Source organism: Culex pipiens, chromosome 2 (assembly GCF_016801865.2).
Source record: "Culex pipiens pallens isolate TS chromosome 2, TS_CPP_V2, whole genome shotgun sequence".
Taxonomy (NCBI): domain Eukaryota; kingdom Metazoa; phylum Arthropoda; class Insecta; order Diptera; family Culicidae; genus Culex; species Culex pipiens.
This window is the reverse complement of record NC_068938.1, coordinates 168,700,591-168,723,646: the sequence shown is the minus strand read 5'-3', so window position 1 is coordinate 168,723,646 and position 23,056 is coordinate 168,700,591. Positions and strand designations below refer to the sequence as shown.

The 23,056-nt window shown below is 32.1% G+C and overlaps 1 protein-coding gene across 2 annotated transcripts in view; it reads left to right on the top strand.

Annotated features, from left to right (window-relative positions):
• The first annotated feature begins 14,450 nt into the window (after positions 1-14,450).
• Positions 14,451-23,056, top strand: part of LOC120417248 (protein gooseberry-neuro) — an 82,993-nt gene continuing 74,387 nt past the window's right edge. Inside the window, exon 1 of one of the 2 annotated variants that reach the window (XM_039579206.2) lies at positions 14,451-15,464. In XM_039579206.2, the coding sequence (XP_039435140.1) occupies positions 15,389-15,464 (76 nt within the window). In that variant the 5' untranslated portion in view covers positions 14,451-15,388. The remainder of the gene's footprint in view (positions 15,465-23,056) is intronic. The other variant, XM_039579207.2, reaches the window with a different exon arrangement.

The window sequence follows — 23,056 nt, the reverse complement described above, 5'->3', positions numbered from 1 at the left end:
TCCACTAACTATTTTTAGAAAAAAATAATTAAAATTTCAAAATGATTTTAAATAAATTCAGATTTTTCGAAGAATCTTATAAATCCAGTAACTATGTTTTTTAAATAAATTTGATTAATTTGTCAAAATAATTTTAAGTAAAGTCAGAATTTTTCAGAGAATCTTATAAATCAAGTAACTATGTTTAAAAATAAATTTAACTTAAATGTCAAAATAATTTTAAATAAATTCTGTTTTTTAACAGAAATCTTATAAATCCAGTATGTTATTTTAAATAAATTTAATAAAAATGTCAAGTGTCAACTGGTTTCATGATCCAGATTATTTAGAACAGGTTAAGAACTGGGCCAATGGGCTATTTGGTCACATTTCTTATTCTGATTTTAAATTAATTCAGTTTTTTCCAGGAATCTGTTAAGTCCAGTTACTATTTTTTTAAATAAATTCAATTGAAATTTCAAAAATAATTTTAAATAAAATCTGTTTTATATTAACAGGAATCTTATTATTCCAGTAACTTTATTAAATAAATTTAATTAAAATTACAAGTGTCCACTAGTTTCCTGATCCGGATTATTAAGAACAGGTTCCCATTAGCCATTTCTGATTTTGATTTTAGATAAAAACAGATTTTTTTCAGGAATCTGTTAGGCCCAGTAACTATTTTTAGAAATAAATTTAATTAAATTCAGATTTTTCGAAGAATCTTATAAATCCAGTAACTATGTTTTTTAAATAAATTTGATTAATTTGTCAAAATAATTTTAAGTTAAGTCAGAATTTTTCAGGGACTTTTATAAATCAAGTAACTATGTTTTTAAATAAATTCAACTAAAATGTCAAAATATTTTTAAATAAATTCTGTTTTTTCAACAGGAATCTTATAAATCCAGAATTTTTTTTAAACAAATTTAATAAAAATGTCATTTGTCAACTGGTTTCATGATCCGGATTATTCAGAACAGGTTTAGAACAAGGCCAATTGGCCATTTGGTCACATTTCTTATTCTGATTTTAAATAAATTCAGTTTTTTTTCCAGGAATCTGTTAAGTCCAGTTACTATTTATTTAAATAAATTCAATTGAAATTTCAAAAATAATTTTAATTAAAATCTGTTTTGTGTTAACAGGAATCTTATTATTCCAGTAACTTTTTTAAATAAATTTAATTAAAATGTCAAGAGTCCACTTGTTTCCTGATCCGGATTATTTAGAACAGGTTCCCATTAGCCATTTAACCCATTTCTGATTTTGATTTTAAATAAAAACAGATTTTTTTCAGGAATCTGTTAGGTCAAGAAACTTTTTTTAGAAATTAATTTAATTAAAATTTCAAAATGAATTTAAATAAATTCTGATTTTTTGAAGAATCTTATAAATCCAGTAACTATGTTTTTTAAATAAATTTGATTAATTTGTCAAAATAATTTTAAGTAAAGTCAGAATTTTTCAGGGACTCTTATAAATCAAGTAACTATGTTTAAAAATAAATTTAAATAAAATGTCAAAATATTTTTAAATAACTTCTGTTTTTTAAACAGGAATCTTATAAATCAAGTATTTTTTTAAAATAAATTTAATAAAAATGTCAAGTATCAACTGATTTCATGATCCGGATTATTTAGAACAGGTTCCAATTGGCCATTTGGTCACATTTCTTAATCTGATTTTAAATAAATTCAGTTTTTTTCCAGGAATCTGTTAAGTCCAGTTACGATTTATTTAAATAAATTCAATTGAAATTTCAAAATGATTTTAAATAAATTCAGATTTTTCGAAGAATCTTATAAATCTAGTAACCATGTTTTTAAAATAAATTTAATTTATTTGTCAAAATAATTTTAAGTAAAGTCAGAATTTTTCAGGGACTCTTATAAATCAAGTAACTATTTTTAAAAATAAATTTAACTAAAATGTCAAAATATTTTTAAATCAATTCTGTTTTTTAACAGGAATCTTATAAATCCAGTATTTTTTTTAAATAAATTTAATAAAAATGTCAAGTGTCAACTGATTTCATGATCCGGATTATTTTGAACTGGTTCCAATTGGCCACACATCAGATTCTAATTTTAAATAAATTCTGATTTTTTCGAGGAATCTGTTAAGTCCAGTATCATTTTTAAAAATAAATTTAATTAAAATTCAAAATGATTTTAAATAAATTCTGATTTTTCAAAGAATCTTATAAATCCAGTAACCATGTTTTTAAAATAAATTTAATTTATTGGTCAAAATAATTTTTAGTAAAGTCAGAATTTTTCAGGGACTCTTATAAATCAAGTAACTTTGTTTAAAAATAATTTTAACTAAAATGTCCATATATTTTTAAATAAATTCTGGATTTTAACAGGGATCTTATAAATCCAGTATTTTTTTAAAATAAATTTAATAAAAATGTCAAGTGTCAACTGATTTCATGATCCGGATTATTTAGAACTGGTTCCAATTGGCCACACATCAGATTCTGATTTTTTCGAGGAATCTGTTAAGTCCAGTATCATTTTTAAAAATAAATGTAATTAAAATTCAAAATGATTTTAAATAAATTCTGATTTTTCGAAAAATCTTATAAATCTGGTAACCATGTTTTTAAAATAAATTTAATTTATTTGTCAAAATAATTTTAAGTAAAGTCAGAATTTTTCAGGGACTCTTATGAATCAAGTAACTTTTTTTTTAAATAAATTTAAATAAAATGTCAAAATATTTTTAAATAAATTCTGTTTTTTAACAGGAATCTTATAAATCCAGTATTTTTTTTAAATAAATTTAATAAAAATGTCAAGTGTCAACTGATTTCATGATCTGGATTATTTAGAACTGGTTCTAATTGGCCACACATCAGATTCTGATTTTAAATAAATTCTGATTTTTTCGAGGAATCTGTTAAGTCCAGTATCATTTTTAAAAATAAATTTAATTAAAATTCAAAATGATTTTAAATAAATTCTGATTTTTCGAAGAATCTTATAAATCCAGTTACCATGTTTTTAAAATAAATTTAATTTATTAGTTAAAATAATTTTAAGTTAAATCAGAATTTTTCTGGGACTCTTATAAATCAAGTAACTATTTTTTAAAATAAATTTAACTAAAATGTCAAAATATTTTTAAGTAAATTCTGTTTTTTAACAGGAATCTTATAAATCCAGTATTTTTTTTTTTTAATAAATTTAATAAAAATGTCAAGTGTCAACTGATTTCATGATCCGGATTATTTAGAACTGGTTCCAATTGGCCACACATCAGATTCTGATTTTAAATAAATTGTGATTTTTTCGAGGAATCTGTTAAGTCCAGTATCATTTTTAAAAATAAATTTAATTAAAATTCAAAATGATTTTAAATAAATTCTGATTTTTCGAAGAATCTTATAAATCCAGTTACCATGTTTTTAAAATAAATGTAATTTATTTGTCAAAATAATTTTAGGTATAGTCAGAATTTTTCAGGGACTCTTATAAATCAAGTAACTATTTTTAAAAATAAATTTAACTAAAATGTCAAAATATTTTTAAATAAATTCTGGATTTTAACAGGAATCTTATAAATCCAGTATTTTTTTAAATAAATTTAATAAAAATGTCAAGTGTCAACTGATTTCATGATCCGGTTTATTTAGAACAGGTTTAGAACAGGGCCAATTGGCCATTTGGTCACATTTCTTAATCTGATATTAAATAAATTAAGTTTTTTTCCAGGAATCTGTCAAGTCCAGTTACTATTTATTTAAATAAATTCAATTAAAATTTCAAAATAATTTTAAATAAAATCTATCTTATTATTCCAGTAACTTTTTAAATAAATTCAATAAAAATGTCAAGTGTTCACTGGTTTCCTGATCTGGATTATTTTGAACAGGATCCCATTAGCCATTTGACCAATTCTGATTCTGATTTTAAATAAATTTAATTAAATTCTGATTCTGATTTTAAATAAATTCAGATTTTTTTTCAGAAATTTGTTAAGTTCAGTAACTATTTTTTTAAATAAAATTAATTAAAATTTCAAAATGATTATAAATAAATTCAGATTTTTCGAAGAATCTTATAAATTAAGTAACTATTTTTTTTAAATAAATTTGATTAATTTTTCAAAATAATTTTAAGTAAAGTCAGAATTTTTCAGGGACTCTTATAAATCAAGTAACTATGTTTAAAAATAAATTTAACTAAAATGTCAAAATATTTTTAAATAAATTCTGTTTTTTTACAGGAATCTTAAAAATCCAGTAACTATGTTTTAAAACAAATTAAATTCTAATGTCTAAGAAATTTAAAAAAAAATCTGATTTTAGGACAGGAATCTTATAAATACAGTAATTTTTTTAAATAAATTTAATTAAAATGTCAAGTGTCATCTGGTTTCCTTATCCGGATAATTTAGAACAGGTTCCCATTGGCCACATTTATAAATCTGATTTTAAATAAATTCAGATTCATTTTAAGGAATCCTGAAAATTTCTTAATAAAAATATTTGACAATATTTTAAGGTGAAGCCGTTGATCATTTACGAAGAAAATCAATCATCACTATAAAATATTCTGTATTAAATTCAATTTAACGAATTTCAGCACCAAAAGGAATCAGCATGTGCCGGTTGTTGCCTTCTTGAAGCCACTGAAAGAATTTTTGATCTAAATCAAATGTGCTTCAAAATTTATATAATTTTGTGGCACAGTCATTGACGTCCTAGTTGGCAATCATTGATTAATGACGATTTCCATAACTTTACAAGGAATGGGATAATCATTACCAAAAGGAATCAGCATGTATAGGGCACTATTTTGAACAACTTGTTGAAGGAATTTTGTCAAAATATTGAAAGCGACGCAAAAATTATATCTTTGAACGAAAAATCATGACAATGATGGAAGTCTTCACGTTAACAACATTTAAAACAGGTTCCGGTAGGCCACTCGGCCAAATTTCTGATCTGATTTGTTTTCCAGGAATCATGAATTTTGTCCACTGGTTCCCTGATCCGGAATATATAAACAGGGTCCGGTTGGCCATTTGGCTACATGTCCGAATCTAATTTTAATGAGATTAATTTAAAAAAAAATATTTTTTTTTTAATTTTAAATAAAATTGTCAAGTGTCTACTGGTTCCATGATCCGGAACATTAAGAACAGATTCCTGATGGCTACATTTGTGATTCTGGCTATAAATAATTTCAGATTTTTTTTTTTCAAGGAATTTTGAAATTCTGGTAACTAAATCAACTTTTTAATAAATTCAATAAAAATGTCATGTGACCACTGTTTCCCGGATCCGGGACAATCAGAACAGGTTCCCATTGGCCCCTTGGCCATATTTTGGGATTCTGAAAATATAGAGTAGCAAAAAATGCTTCAACACCACATTTGTTTTTCTAAATTGTCTGACACATAGGAATTTTGAAAAAAAAAACTGCTTAAATGTTTTCTAGTTTCCGGATCCGGAATGGTCAGAACCGGTTCTCAATGGCCACATTTTCGATAAAACACCTTCGGATATGCTTGGACAAACCATCTTTGAGTTTGTATTGATTGTTTGAAGCAATAGTATGTTTTTTTTTCGCAAAAAGGACAACATATTTCAAAATTTTGAAGATTTCGCACAATTTTGGCCAATAATCCGGATTTCCACCGGAACCGGTTACGGGAACCGACCAATGGGACCATATTTTGGGTTTTTCTAACAATTTACCGTCTAATGACACCAGAAGCATCTAAAAAGACCTAATAGAACATAAGTTACAGTGAAAACAAAATAAAAAATATGTTTTCGACGGGGGGTGATTCATATGCAAAACTTCTGCATTGAATATCTCGAGCTAGGGTAACAATTAAGACATGGGCCAGGTTGCATTGTGCTCAGGAAGCCGATCCCTCGGGGAGTTTTTTGAATCGTCCTGCTAATAAGAAAAAAAAAATTTTGTTACGCTGTGTTATACTTTCCTACTGTTACAGTTGAACACACTTTTTAGAAGCTGTCAACAAACACTGTTCCCATATTTGTATTCTTTCCAATCATAAAAATCTCATTTTGAGTATTTGCATTACAATGCTACTTTCAACAACATCCAATTTCTACCAAAACTTGTAGCATGCATCTTCAATTCCAAACGCGAGTTCGCACATCCATCATGAATATATCCCAGAACCGTTTCGTTCGAGTTTTTTCTTTTCTCTGTGAGTAATGGTATACCACACATTCTTGCTCAACCAACCGAGTAAGTCCCTCGGGGTTCCGTTCAGTAAGTACAAGGAAAAATGTTCTCTCAGATATGGCAGAGTACACACATATTTCATTCTGAGCTAGCGATTGCGATTCCACAACTCTTCAAGCCGATATGTAGCTGTATAGCATCAAAAAGGATGTAAGTTCAATTTCGCATGAACCCGCACAAAAAAGTCCAGTAGAATCTTTCAGAAGTTTGTCTGTACTAAGATCACAGTTAATAAAAAAAGATTTCTTAATTGCAAATTATAAAATTTTGAACGTTGGAAAAACTTTTTTAAGCTGCTAAAATTTGGTTGAAAATCTCTTTCGAAAAAGTTCAATATTTCCCCATTTTTCAGTGTGCATAAACAGTCTACAAGTTGACCTTCTTCCCGACCAAGCGTTGGTACGCCCCGATAATCTCTGGAGTCTATTTTTGGATCCTCCCGAACCCGAAATTTCACCCTAAAGGACGCAAAAAAGAAGCAAATTTTGCATCCCTTCTATCCACGCCACAGACGGCGAATGAATTCAGGGCCAAGGCCGATGCCAATATGGGAAATTTCCGGAGGCGCCCCTTCCGGATTTTCCGTTCCATTTTTTTTTTTTTTGTGTCGGAGTGTGTGTTTGTGTTTTTGTTAGTATGCGTGATTGAACCGGAGGATTTTGCAGACGACATCGACAGTGTTCGACGGAGGATGGGGGAAAAACTAGTTTCTCGAGAAAAGGGACTAGAAATTGTGTGTTTCTTTGCTTCCATTGCTCGGGATGGTGACATTGTATGGAAATAGATGAGGGGATTAAAGCTGCAGTTTTCATGTTGAATTGGATGATTTGGGACATTGAAATATTTTTGATAAAGTTTGACAACGACGATTAATTAATTTTTAATGATTTTGTGATTAAGCTCATTTTCAAAATATATTTAAAATATAATCTAGCATTATTTAATTTTAAATGAAATAAAAATCATGAATTGTTCTGCATTTATTCTTCTTTTCTTTTCTTCTTGTTTCGTTGTTTTAATAATTTTAAATTATCAGCTGAGCGTTGCAGAGATAATAAATATGAACGTTATTGAAAATGAAAAAAATATTTAAGATATAAATCAAACAATAACTTGATTTTTTCTTTAAAAAAAATGTTACAAGCTTAGCTTTCAAAAATGTTTAAAACAAGATTCATAAAATACTTTAAAATTATTAGAGCTCGTGCATAAACCACGCTGGCTCCAAATTGAAACTGTTTTTATTTCTTATTGAAATTGTTCAATTTCATTTGCAATCGAAAAGTCTTTAACGTTTTTGTGAATTACATTTTTTTTTAAATTATATCCGCTTTTAGATAGATTTTGAGAAAAAAAACATTAATTTTTGTATTTTTTTTTTCAAAAGATACGATATATTCAAATAGCAAAGAGCATTCTTACGAAAAAGAGCATTTCTTACAAACATTCAAGGATCCTAAAAAATCATAAAAAATCCATAAAGAAACATTGAAAATTAATCATTTTGTTGCTGACATACACTCACTCAAATAAAGACATAAACAAAAAAAAGTCTTAAAGCAAAGTTTATCCTCCCACCTTCAATATTGTCTCAAAACATCAGGAAACATAAAAATGTTATTTTTTTATTCAAAAAACTTTAAAATTTTAATGGAAAAAGAATAACTGAAAACAATTAAACTCGCATTTTTTTGCAATACAATCTCACATTTGTTTTTGTCGGGATACAGATATTTTTAAAATAAATGAACCATTGTAGATAGCATTTTACAATGCTTTCTTAAATTGAAATTTTGAATCGAAGGATTTTGATTTCCATTAAATTTTTTTCAGTGCCCTCTTTCCCTTCCCCAACCTTTTCAAAACTTTGTTTTCGAAATGATGTTAAACATATACGAACGATTTTTTTTGTACTTTGAATATCTAACCATAGTAGCAATTGATTAAAAGAATACTAATGCATTAAAGTAATTCAAAAAAAAATCCTTATCAAATTTGCTTGTATTTTGGAATGATAATTTCGCATTTTCTACACCGCAAAAAAAATCATGGTAATATTACATATGAAAAGGGGTACATCTTATATGTCAGAAAAAATGTGTAAATTTACCTCTGGAAATGTGTAAATTTACCACTGGAATATGTAATTTTACCACTATTCTGGTGTAATGTCATTTTTTCAGTCTGAATTGAGGTAAAATACATCATAAAAGATATAATATTCAACCTTCTAAAATTACACCTTCCAAATTTACATATTTTTTGCTGTGTACCTTTTATTATATTAAAAAAAACTTTTGATGCTTATCCTTTAAAAAAAATGGTCATGCTTATCATTTTCAAAAAAAAAAAAATATATTAAAAATTCTTAAGCAAATGTTATTACGAAAAATCAACCATTCTGAACTAATGAATTGAATTGAAATTATGTATTTTTTTTAATCTCAAAACATTCAGTTTCATAATAAATTCTCTACATGGTAACTCTTTGCATAAACTACTTTTCAATATAGCAAAACTTTATAAAAATATTATTACAATCTCACGTTAAGCAATTATTATTACAATCTCACGGAAGTAATTTTTTAGTAAGGTTGAAATTTACAATCTTATTATATTAAATCGAATGCTAAGGAGATTTGAACAATTTTGAAAATAATCTCAGGGCTTTGAAGCTAAAATCGTAGTCGGAGTCGTAAGATTTTTGAAGCTAGATTCCGAGTTGAAGATGGACTCAGAGTCTTCAAATTCTGAGAAGCCATAGCAGGCTGTTTGTTTTAAACTAGCAAAAGTGAATAATTTTGTAATAAATTTTATTATCACAATTTCAAAATGGTGCATGAAATCTGTTTTAAAATATTGTATGAATTATTTTAAAGAAACATTTAAGTTTAGTTCTCGGCTTATCAGTCCCAGTAGCAAGTAAAACGAAATTTTGTTTTTTATGCCCGACGTTTCAATATATATAATATCATTTTCAAGGGTTCTACAAACAAGACATAATACATGATTAAATTAAAAACATACATGAATTACATAAAGCGAACAAACAAAAAAAATAAAAAATCTTACAAAAAATGGTTCGTCTTTTGTCAGGTGGCTTTAGTAATATAGTTTGTTCGCTTTATGTAATTCATGTATGTTTTTAATTTAATCATGTATTATGTCTTGTTTGTAGAACCCTTGAAAATGATATTATATATATCGAAACGTCGGGCATAAAAAACAAAATTTCGTTTTACTTGCTACTGGGACTGATAAGCCGAGAACTAAATTTGAGAATTGATCCACCAGTCGATAGCACTCCTCTGAAACATTTAAGTTTCAATCCAATTTGAAGATGAGAAATATCTTTCTATTTCTCTTAATATTAAAATTCGTGTATAAAATTCTGTTTCATCAACAATAGCAGCATAAGTGATAGAATATTATTCAGTTTTAATGCTACAAATTATTGATATTGAATGATCCTATTTTCTTCACTTGCTTTGTAGTGCTGTATAGTAATACCCATTTTATTAGTCAATCTTTGCAAACGAGCTACTCCAAATCAAAAAAAAAAGTCCTCTCACACAATTCCAATCAACTTGTTCGCCGGCCACATGATTTACGCCACTTCTGGTCGTATACCGCGCAAAACTCTCCTCCAAACTAGCGTGACTCAATCCAATCACAACTCCTAGACACTGACTCCCAATACGACTTTTTTTCGGACAGCACCCATAATCCCTCGCATTATATTTCGGGCGTCCCAAAATTCGCTCCACCTCATAAACCACCACCAAGGAGATTCGAACAGCAACAAAAACCCCGACCAACAAGCTCTTGATTTATGCAAGCTCCTAAACTAGTGCCGCGAACCGCCGAAACAAAGACCGTGATCCGTGACGAAAGTCACGGCGGTTAAAACCCCCGTGGCAGCAGCGGGCTCCTGTTGACAATTTGGAGTTGTATGCTAAACAGCACCAAAAGTCGATCAAGTCGATCAACTCCAAGTCGGTTGCGCCGCGCCACGCCGTCAATTTTAGCCCTTTTGACAGAAGAAACTCACGAAAAGTAGGCGGAGTTATGGCGCTAACTCGCGCCGCGAGTTGCATTCCCATTCCTCTCTGCGCTCTTTCTTTTGCCTCTGAAAACCACAATATCACAAACTATCACCACTACTACAGCTGCGAAGAGTATGAAGTCGAGTATCGCATTTCATTTCAATTTGTTTAGTTTTTGTGTTGTGTGTTCGATGGTTGTGTCTCTTTCACTCTCCCCTGTTTCTGTCGATTTTTTGTTCTTTTCTTGCTCTTCACTTCCTTTCTTCTTTGTTTTCTTCTTCTTTTGAAGCGCCAAAGCGCGACAGTTCCGGAGGTGATAGTTTTGTTCCCTCATCATTCTCTTTATTTATGTTCTATGCACACCACTTTATAATGTTGGCGCTGGTGCTGTTGTTGTTGTTGTTATGCTTGCTTTCTAATTCAACAAACTTTGCTTTGATGGTGGTGTTGGTGATGATTAGATGGTGCGGTGCGGTCGGTTTCGGTAGCTGAAAGACAACCGGAACAAGAAGCGGTGTGAAAGAGAGGCGAGCCTGACTAGATCATCAATACTCGCACAGATAGAGCATCATCATCGGTTTATAATGTTTCAATGGAAGAATTGATGGTCTGCCGATGCACATCGCTGGATGGTTAGAACATCGGGAGGGAATTTTAGAGTGTGCGTTGTGAAATGTGAAGGTTAATTTGATGGAAGAATTTAATTTTACCAATGAGATTGCAAAATGCTGAGGCAATTTCGAAAAATGTGGCATAAAGCTGATTAGAAATTAAATAAAAAGTGATTTTTGGGCCTTTTTTTATTATTTACTAACAAACCTTTTTAAATATTTGTTTTGTCTTAAAGCTTGGTCCAATCAAATAAAAGTCTAGTAAAATAAGGTCGATTTCTAATAACAAATCTTATGTTTTTGCTTAGATATTTCAAAAATTTAAGTTCAAAAAAATTGTAAGCGTAATAGAGTTTCGAGCGACTTGACTCTTTTGTTGAAAACAATTGAAACATTGAATTTAAAGGCCGGTTTTAAAAGGCGACATAATCCATGTAAAATATTTACCAACGGCCTTAGTAATTTCTGTTTAAAAATATTTTATGCCAATACCAATTTTACCAGAAGTTATTATTATTTACAACATCTAATTATGATTTTAATATTTATTTAGAAGGAGAACTCGTTCACTGACCTCCAATATCTAAAGGAGAATCAAAATTGGATATTCGTGAAAACAATAAAACTTAAAATTTTATTATTAAAATATTTAGGAGCAAGATATTTTACACACAAAATATGAGAAGATTTTACAATTTCCAAAGTTGTTTTTCAAAGTTGTGTCCGAGAAAGTAACCATTTAGGAGGATGTAAAAAGCGTTTTAATGTATCGCACAGAGTTTTTCTCTACACAGGCAAAAAATGATGGTTATATTCAACAGGGAATGGTGACCGATTTTGTGCCTAAAAAAGTGTAATATTTCATGCTAAAACTTATGAATTTTCATTATTTTTTGGTGAAATTTCATCAGGTTTACATTTTTAAACATTTTTTTAGGTAAAATTATTAAAAAAAGATGTTATATTCAACCATCCAAAATTCAACTTTTTTCTGTGTACAATTTTGAAGATCAAATTTCCATTGTATTTTCTATTTTAAGTAACAACTTTGTCCATGCATGCCCTGTGTCAATTACAGCCATTTTATAGAATTGGATTTTTCATAAAACTCATTCAACTCATAAAACTCATTTTAATACAGTCCAGACACGATTACCCGAAGCCTCGATTATCCGAAGTTTCGATCATCCGAAGTTCGATTATCCGAAGGCTTGTATGGGACTTCGGATAATCGAATCAGGAACAAAAAAAAAATGATTTTTTTATTCTCTTACTTTTAACATCAAATTCAAGTTCTGCAACCCCGAAACGAAACTATTGGCACTACGCCCCCCGGGGCATGGCCTTCCTCTAACGTGGGATTTCTGCTCCAGCGCCTCTGACGAGACCGGAGAAACCGGGACCGACGTTTTACTTCACCATCCGATAGAAGCTCAGTGGATAAGGCGGGAATCGAACCCGCGTCTCATAGCATCATCGGGATCGGCAGCCGAAGCCGCTACCCCTGCGCCACGAGACCCACATTTTAGTCAAATTTGAATTGTTGAATGCCTATTTAATTAGAATATGTATTTTCTCAATATTTCATAACTGCCATTTTGGCCGCCATCTTGAATTTTAGAACACTTTAGAGTAGTTTAGGGGTTATGTTTAAGTTAAAGAATCAAAAATAAGAAAACAAAAAAAAATCGTGATGCGACTATCCGAAGTTTCGATTATCCGAAGTGAAATTTTGCCAGGCCTTCGGATAATCGAGTCTAGACTGTATTTATAATTATTTTAATTGAAAAGAGCTATTTCACAAAAGTTGGCTATTTCATGATGAATGATAAAACCCAGTAGCGTAACGTCCGAGCGGGTGGACAATTTGTATCGGGGTAGTTGTGTTATTAAACTGAAAACAAACATTCAAGTTAACTTGTTGAAACTAAATTTATTTAACTAAATCTTGCGAACTCTACGACAAAAATTGACTCCAAGACTGAACGCGACTCCACGACTCCCGCGTTCTGGGCAACGAACCAAAGAACAACCTCGAGGCCTGCTCAGCCCGGACTCCCTAATCTAACTCTGCAACTAGATCTTTTTATAAAGCTCTAGGCTATCTGTAAACATTGCAGACGACCGACTAAACTAAATACTTATTTAAATAACAAAAAGAAAACTGGAAACTTGCGCAGCTCTTCCAAAATACTTGTGCAAGGGTGCTTTTCCTGCATAGAGCAGAGAGCCTGGAGCTTATTAGAGAACGGCCATCTTAAACCAAAAGTACCAATCGAAGAACGAGAACTGTCAAACGGAGGTACCAATCGAGCAAAATCCTTTGTCCTATGCTCGATTGGTACCTCCGTTTGACAGTTCTCGTGCTTCGATTGGTACTATTGGTTTGAGATGACCGTTCTCTAATGAGCTCCAGGCTCTCTAGCATAAAGTATATTAAAATTGCAAAAAACTGGATAATTTTCAAAGATGATAGCCTTGAAATGCCTGTAACTTTAAAACTTGATGTGAATACCTTAATAAAAACTGAATTAAGTAGCTTTCGAATAAAAATTAAATTTTGCATCAAAACGTTAATTCTTGAAAATTTTATTGACAACGTTTTCCATTTTTTTTTTCAAGCATCATCAATTAAACCATCTGAATTTTAAAAACTTTTTCAGATTTGATGCAATATTGACCACTTCGTGAGATCCTACAGGGCTCCAAAGAACCGGTTCTGGATCGACCAGGCAACACAACATTATTCCAGAAGAGCAGTTGATGCTTCAAAATGATAAATTTTGATACCCATATTGACAGGCTCATAGAAAACAAAAGTTGCTTTTTGCGAATAATCATCTAAATTGCTTCAAAATTTCACCAAACATGTATAGAACAAAAATTTTGAATTCAAAAAAAACACATATAAAATATTAGCAGAATGACAAGTTTAATTTCCCTACGTATCAGAATCACCAATACTGGCTCAACTCGTATGGTTCGATTAAATGTCCCCAACGGGTCATCTCTAAAGGCCTCTGCAGGTTGTGTCCAATTCTGTCGAAATGTCAATCATCATGTCGCTGCGCTAGAAAATGATTTCAAACTTCATGAATAGTTAACTGCAATGCAACTTTATTAGCATTTCGGATCTTTTTTGTTGATATAAAATAATCTGATCATCGGCCAATCTCCAAACGTTTCACTATACTCCACGATCAGTAAGGCACATCTTTTCGAATCGATCGACCAAAGTTTATTAATCGAGCTAACCAACACACTCTCACTCATTCATTCCCCCATCCAAATCTCTTCAAAGCAAACGCTCGGTCCCCTCGCGCGCGCGACTTCAAATCGATCAAACTTCCCGGCCAGGGAAACCTCGTGCAGCTGCCGAACCGAGTACCAAAACAGTAGGCCGGAACCTCGAACGGGGTGTGTGCGTCCGTCCGTCCATACATCGCGCGCGACTTCAACCTGGGCGGTGATTCGCTCACACTCTCTCTTCTTTCATTTCGCTCACTCTCTCTCTCCCATCAAAGCAACCCTCTCACCTCACGGATTCAAACTCGCGATGGTTGGTCGTCGTCGAATGTTCAGCGTCGTCGTCGTGAGCAGCTGGGCTCGAACCCGCGCCGTGTGGATTAAAATTATGCTTTTTGTTTTTCCCTCGGCGTAGTTTCGTGGAAATAGTTTCGGCAAACGGACACGACCGACGACGACGGGTTTCGCGCCGTCGCGGATTTTTTGGCGTTTTTCGAGCGATCAAGTGGCGCGCGCGCGCGAAATTACGCGGAACTTTGGAGGATCGCTGCAGCGAGAACGCTAACGCTAACGCTCGTGGCTCGTGACCAAGTCCAAAAGGGAATCTCTGCAGCTGTTCAGCGCGAACCTGACGTGATCTAATTGCAGTGTTGATGGGTAGCAATTTAGTTGTTTATGTTAATTAAATTAATTCAATCGGGAACGTCGACGACAGCCCATCATTAGTTCGGGCAAGACACGCAACGCTAACGCCTGGCGATCAAAACAAAACAACGGCACACGTTGCAGAGAAGGAAGAGGAAGAAGGTGAATCTGTTGACGGCGTTGGATGAGTGATCAAGATAGTGATCGAGAGGTGTCCCGCCCTGAAAAAAGGGTAATTTAGCGTTGGAGTCAACTCCGGCTTCGTATGTAGTCACGGCTGTAGGACGACGAGGATCCCTTCTTTGCCGTTGTTCAGTTGTTCAGTTCATGGAGTTCGTGGAGGCGTGAAGGAAGAAAACCCACTCTGAAGTGACAGAGCACACCGTGTGGATAATGCAGGAGGAGGATGCAGTGCTGCAGTCGCTGGAGCGCACAAAATGTTGTAAATTAAATAATTAGTTTATTAGCGCGAATGTGACGGGCGACAATTACTGAGGAAAAGACGGGTGAAGTCAGTGAGTGAAGTAGTGTGTGTGTCTGTGGTGGAACACAGTTCCAGCAAAGTGATTCCTGGTGGTTCAAGCCACCACGAGGAAACGGGGAAAACTTGGTGATTTGCAACATGGATATGTCCGGAACCATGTCCGGGGCGAACTCGCTCAACATGCGGCCACTGTTCAGCGGGTATCCGTTTCAAGGTATTGAAATAGTAATATACTTTCAAATACTTCATTATTTGTCTTCTTAGAATAATTGTTTGTGCTTAAATCTCAGCTAATTTAAATGCCTTCGAACAACCCTTACCACTTGTAAAATTGTTAACGAAGTTGCCAGAAGTGGACAATTACAAATTAGAGAACTGCATATTTAATTTATGTTTAATGAGTTTCCTATGAACCTTTCTTAAAAATTTTAGTCGACACTATGATGTTGAATACTATCTCATTTGAACATCAAATTTCGTGGATTTTTGTAAAGTAACAAGTTTTTTTTAGCAAAATAATCATTTAGTTATTTTTTTTTTTATTTAACACTCTTGAAAACATAACAATATGAACAGTGAGAAAGAGAGAGCACTTTGGATATTTTTCCCTATGTTTTTAATTTGTTTTTAATAGATGAGTGCATAGAATAGTCATCCACAGAAAATACAAATCTTTGATTAGCAATATACAATTCAGCATAATATTTGAACTTTAATTCGCAGAACATAAATCAGAAAATTGCTAGAATTTTACCTCATCAATGATATTGATGAATTACTTTAAATTAGATTAAACAAGAAGAACTACTTATGAAAGGGGTAATGTTACAAATTTTATATGGTAAAATTACAATTTTTATGATTTTAAATAATACTCAATGCAAAATGTGCATAACATGAAGATGATTTTCAACTACGTTCAAAATCGTGTGCTCTTTCAAAAGAGCCTGCAACATCCAATACTTTGTTCTAGGAATCAGGAGGAAATCCTGTTTTTTCGCGAAAACTTAACACGTAGCCTTATGAGTGGGACAAAATTCAAATTCTTTTTTCTCAGCTTGCTTGTTTTTGCATATTGATGTTTAATTCAGTTTTCAATTTCTACGGATAGCGTCATGATTTAAATTCCCAGACGCTTCGAAACCCGGACACCTCATCTTGTTTTATCAATTATTTCGATACAAGTTTCATTATGAATGTCAAAACTGTGTTATTTGATAAATTCTAACATCAACTTTCATTTAAAGTTTGTTTGAGCGCAGTAGTTAAATTTACCACAAATGCGAAACATTTCACTGAAATATTTCAAAGGCGTCCGAAGTACCGGGAAGGCAAAGCAGAAATTTATTGTTTGATTTCCTTAAATTCTTGCAATTTTGTGTATAAAATATTGATAATTTAGATGTAAACAGCATATTTGAGACCTAAAAAATGCCATTCGCTAACATTTTAGTCCAAATTTGTGCGATTCATAAGCAAAGTCGAGTGTCCGGAATTCGAAGCAAAAGTGTCTGGATTTCGATTCAGCTTTTATCAGTGTCCGGGATTCGAAGCACAACAAGTCATTTTCAAATGCTGATGAAAGTTGTTAGAAAAGACATATTTTGCATGCATTCTATTAAAACTGACTATTAACAATACATCCTGATTATATTTCTACATTTCCAACTTATTACATGATTTTTGCCAGCTATAACAAAAATAATATGCTACTAAGTGTTCGGATTTCAAATCATGCACGGCGTGTTTTCTGGGCAACCTTAAGGAGAAAAAATAGTCACAATGTGTCTTATAGGAAATTTTCTCAGCTTTCCAATGCTTTTAAGAGCGAAATGATTCATCGAGAAATTTCCGAGATATCTATTTTTTAAGTTTTTTGTTCTAAATTCCTTTATTATTTATTGGAAACCTTTAAATAACAGTTTGTTAAACTGGTCAAATGATGTGTTCTTTGTGACATTTACTCATCAAAATGTGCAAAATAAGACAAGAAACAACTTTGTAGAAGGTTGCAAAACGTCAAACATTTTTGAAATTTAGTTTAACCGAGTTTTTGAACATGTGTGATTTATTCAGAAATGAAATTCATAAACCTTATTAAAATATATTTTTAAAAGAATTAATACATTATTACATAATTTTGTGTACAAATAACACTCGTCTGCCCAGATTTATCTTGAATTTAGCTGATAAACCCGATTTTTTATTGCATGTTTAAGATTGATGAGGGTATTAGTTTTTTTTTGAATGAATATAATATTTCCTTAACCAAATATTTAATAGGGGCATGGATACTAGAGTGTAACAAAAATGACTTTTTGGCGGGCATTCAAGGGTTTGTTCCAGTGGGCATACTAAGCCTAAATCCAAAATATGAGCTTGATTGGACGTAACAGGAGCTGGCGCTCCGCCTTTCAATTTTAAATGGGATTTAACCCGTAAAAAAAGATTTTTTCAAAAATGTCACTTTTTGAGGCATTTTGGCCACTGAAGCGTTTATTTTCAACATCATTGACGTGTAGGCCAGATCCTTGCGCATCTTTTGGTATATATAACATTGAAATTTGGAGCACCCTAGAGCTCGGTACAGGCCTTCAAAGTTTGGCATTTTTTCGAAAAATCGGTCCCGGCAAAAAAGATATGCGTCGCGCCTCGCGACGCCCTAGACGCCATTTGATTTTGCCGGGACCGATTTTTCGAAAAAATGCCAAACTTTGAAGGTCTTTACCGAGCTCCAGGGTGCTCCAAATTTCAATGTTATATATACCAAAAGATGCGCAAGGATCTGGCCTACACGCCAATGACGTTGAAAATAAACGCTTCAGTGGCCAAAATGCCTCAAAAAGTGACATTTTTGAAAAAATCTTTTTTTACGGGTTAAATCCCATTTAAAATTGAAAGGCGGAGCGCCAGCTCCTGTTACGTCCAATCAAGCTCATATTTTGGATTTAGGCTTAGTATGCCCACTGGAACAAACCCTTGAATGCCCGCCAAAAAGTCATTTTTGTTACATCCTAATGGATACAAAACATGTTTTATACTCGAAATTGAACTACAAATTAAAAATACTTTTCATGAGTATGATTTTTTTTTTTAGATTTCTTGTATGAAATGATCAAGGAATCAACAATATTATAGAAGTCTTATAAATCTTATCTTTTTAAAACATTTTAGAAAACCTTGACTTTTGTTCAACTAGTTTGGAATGGAAGTTTCTGTTTGATTTTTTTTTATTATGAAATACTATTTAATTTTTGTTCAAACCAAAAAAAGTTTATGACGATGTTTTCAACATTCTGAGTTAAAACACACGAATTTTACTCCTACTTTTAAATGCATTTTCAACAGAAAAACATTTTATATTTTTTTCATTTATTTTATACTCATGAGAATATGACTTTTGAAGCTTGCAACAGTAATTTGTAGTACATTTTCGATTTTAAATCATGTTTTGTATCCATGTTCCTGGTTCATACTTGATTATGGAAATAATAACCTAAACAATTTCAAATCTGCAAAAAAAATCGGTTGTATCAGCTAAATAAGAGCAGACAGGAGATACTTGTACACACCAAATATGTAATTTTCTTATAATTTATGTCGAAACATATTTTATTTCGGTTTTATGTTTTAAATTTCTGAATAAATCACACATATTCAAAAACTCAGTTAAAACATTATTTTCAAAATGTTTAGTGATTTGCAATCTTCTACAAAGTTGTTTCTTGTCTTATTTTGCACATTTTAATGAATAAATAACACATAAAACACAAAATATGACAAGTTTCCAGAACTGGAATTTAGAACAAAAAAAAATAAAAAGTAGATATCTCAGGAATTTCTCGATGAATCATTTCCATCTTAAAAGCATTGGAAAGCTGAGAAAATTTCCTATAAGACACATTTGAAAGTGGCGATGACTATTGTTTCCTGAAAAGTTTGTTCTAGAAAACACGCCGTGCATGACGTTACTTTTGTAATTAACAGTAAAATAAAGTCTAATTTTTGAAAGTTGAAGTATTTTATAGCTGAATATTTCCAAAACTAAGGGTTTTAAGGGTTAAGGGATATAATATCATCGTAAAAATGCTGGCACCAAAACAAAGTAATCATGATTATAAAAAGAATAACAAGGAATCAAAATTCAATCATTAGAAATTCCTCGATAGCAACTCTAATAAATCAATAAATTGCATTGATTTTTTCCAATGAAAAAAAATAAATGATGCCGACGGTAGAACATCAACCTTGAAACTTTATTCGTGGAACCTTTAACAAATAAATAAAGGCTGGGTGCTAGACGAAGTAGTAATCTTATCAATAGGGACCATCCATAAACCACGTGGACACTTTTTTGGGATTCTGTAACCCCCCTCTACCCTCGTGGACAATTGTCCATACAAAAAAAAACCTTTTTTGTATGGATCGTGGACAATCGCCATACCCCCCCCCCCCTCCCCTAAAGTGTTCACGTGGTTTATGGATGGTCCCATAGCAAGCAGGAAAAACAATATCAATAACAATATTGACAAAAAATCTGAAATATCTTGTTTTAAGTATTTTTAAGTAACGTCTGAAAAAATGAAAATTTAAGACACTTCACTAAAATAAAGTGCTTTTATATTTTAGTATTTTTCACTCATGTGATATTACCAATTATTACCGAAACAATATAAAGCCTTCCGAAGAGTTTGTTGACAATTCATTAGTTTAAAAATAAAAAAAAAATGTTTGTAGCATAAATCTTTGTGAGTCTTGGTCTTGGTTCTTCTGCTCCAGTATATTGATGCCAAACATTTAATAATGAACAATTCTCTTGATTTTCGCAATTCTCAAAGCGATTTATAATTTTGTATAACTAGATTTGTCATGAAAACTTGAAATATTCGTATTTAAGAGAAAAAAAATTATCTAACTATCTTTGGCAAAGGCAGAAAAGTAACATTTTTCAATATATTTTTTTTTGTTTTGAACGGTGAATTTATTTAACGCATGGATTTTTGACATAACATTCCAGTCAAAAAGCGTTTCTCGAAATTGCAAAAAATGTTGTTAGCAACTCGTTGCAAAACTTGATTTTTTTAAGCACTCGTCGTATTTATTTAAATGTGCGATTCGTGCTGACAAAATCTTCTTTTTGCCGCTTGTTGCATTTACTACTATTTCAAGTTACAATAAGTCAGGTGTTATTTTTTTCCGAAAAAGTAGCTTTTTCAAAATTAAAAATGGTAGCCATCCTCGCCTATCTCTGGATAACAATTTCAAATAGCTGAAAAAATGTATCATTTATCAATAAACGATATTTTTAAACTAATGATCCAATTTGCACTTGTGTTATTTTCTCATCTCTTTGATTTTTTTTTTTTCAGAATCGACAAGACTTTTCCTCTGCGCTCTTTATTTTTAATTAAAAAGTCATGATGCAACTAGGCTGAAGACATCAAATCGATAAAATTAATCCCTTCTCAAGATAAGGATTTTCGATTTTTTCTCTTTTGTATGGAGACTTCCATGATGCAAAATGGCGTATTTGGATTTAGGAAGCCGATAGACAATTTTTCATCCAAATAAAACAATATTATGTACAAAATTTCACACAAAAATAGTAATCAATTTTTCCCTTCTGTCAGTTTGCAAAAACTACGAATTCTCAACCGTGTGTGGGCTAATGTAACAACTGCACAAATGCATAAAATCAGCATTTCAACCTACCTACAAAAACGCTAACAAAGGCAACATTTTCCCGGTTTCCCATTCGTGCAGCTCTATTCCTGCAGGGCACAGAAAGGATCGTCAATTTCCCGGTCCCAGCAGCAGCAGCAGGCAGACCTTTTGTTTCGTTCTGTAACGGCTCACCTCTACCGGTTTGTTGGCCCGTTGAAAAATTGCTAATTTATTGTGTGGCACGAGGATAGCGATGCCTAACGTAGCTTTTTTCTCTCTGTCTATTTTTCGAAAATGATGATAAGCGTGGAGGTGTTACTATGCTAGTCTTTTTTTTTTGTTGAATGCAAGCCACACATGGTTTTGTTCTAACCCAGACACACAAACATACAGACATTCATACAAGGTTTATGGCTCGGAAAATGAGGTGATGAATTCTTACCGAGGAAGCCACGAACACACACGTTTAGCTCGCCAGTTAAATTATGGATTTATGCAAGCCACGGCGCGCGGTAGCAGCAATTTTCGAGGGAGCAGAAATTGAAAATGCTTCCCAGCAATTCCTCGCCCCCAACCCACCAACACTTTCTTAAGAGGCAGTCAAAAGAAGCACGTGTTTTGTTGTTCACTTAGCGGGAAGCACGTTTTTGCTCGATTGTGTCAACAACAATGTTTGCCCGTTAATTAGATGTTTTTCAGGAGCGTCTGGAGGTTTTCGAGGTTTTGTGCAGAATTTTCCCGACGGATTTTTCAATTACTAAAACATTAAAATATTCAAAGTTAATATTTAAGCTTGAGATTTGCAATTTTTGGTAAGTTTTTTTTTCTTAATTTTGTCATACTCTTGGTAACTCCTTATTTACGAGAAATAATTCTCGATTACTTTTCCAAAGAACCAATGCACCACAGGTTTCCTATCTACATAGGACCTTTTGAAAAAGTTAGCGAGAATTGTTCCAAAATTAATTAAAGCTTCGAAACCCGGTCACCTCATGGTAATGCGATTTCAGTCCGAATTTGTGCGATTCATTAGCAAAATCGAGTGTCCGGATTTCGAATCAGCTTTTATCAGTGTCCGAGATTCGAAGCACAACAAATAATTTTAATTTTAAAAATCTGATGAAAAATTGTTAGAAAATACATATTTTGCATGCATTTTATTAAAACCAACTGTTTATACTACATCCTGATGATATTTCTACATTTCCAACTTATTTCATGATTTTGTGCCATCTATAACAAAAATGATATGCTACTAAGTGTCCGGTTTTCTGATCCTCACGTTATGGTGTAACAAACAGCTGAGAGGAACTCCAAAATTCCATTATGTTTTGCAATAAAACTAATCACCAATAAAACCGAATTGAAATTGAAATTATAGTACGAGATCAAAAATCATTACTTCTCCAGATATTGTTTAACTATTCTATTAGCAAAGTACAACTACAAAATAGTAGTTTATTCAACGGAATCGACGTAACACCTTATAATGTGGCCCTCTTAAACCTTGCGGTTTCGTCAACGGATCCACAGGCGTGTATCGTTCTTTTTGCGACAAGACTCCGCCTCCCGGGTCTCCTAAGTGTGAAGGTATGGGCACGGGGAGAGGGCACCGAATACCTATATTTACACTTAGAATTTTTTTTTTGCGTCCGCCCCGGGATTCGAACCGGCAACCTCTGGATTGTGAGTCCAGTGCGCGGTACGATTGATCCACACAGGCAGACATGTATTCAACATGTTGCAAAAAGAAGCCTTTTTCCGCAGGAGTCGTACGAATTTTACCGAACTGGATAAATAAGACGGAGCCTGAGTAAAACAAGTTTATCAACGAGCTGTTTACAACATTTCTTGCAATTCCAAAAAACGCTTTTTGAATGGAATTTAAAGTCAAACATTTTTTGGTTTTAAGAAAACTCACCGTTCAAAACAAAACATATAAAAAAATGTATCTTTTTGCAATTCCGTCGTGAAACTACTTACTTTACCTGTCATTCTTGAACGACGAAACAGCCTACTTTTCTGTACCAAAAATAACAGAATCAAATAGTAACCCTTTTCAAAACAAATGCTGAAAAGTTTTACTTACTAGTACTACTTACTTCTATTACACAATTTTTTGCCTTTTGGATATTTTCTTCA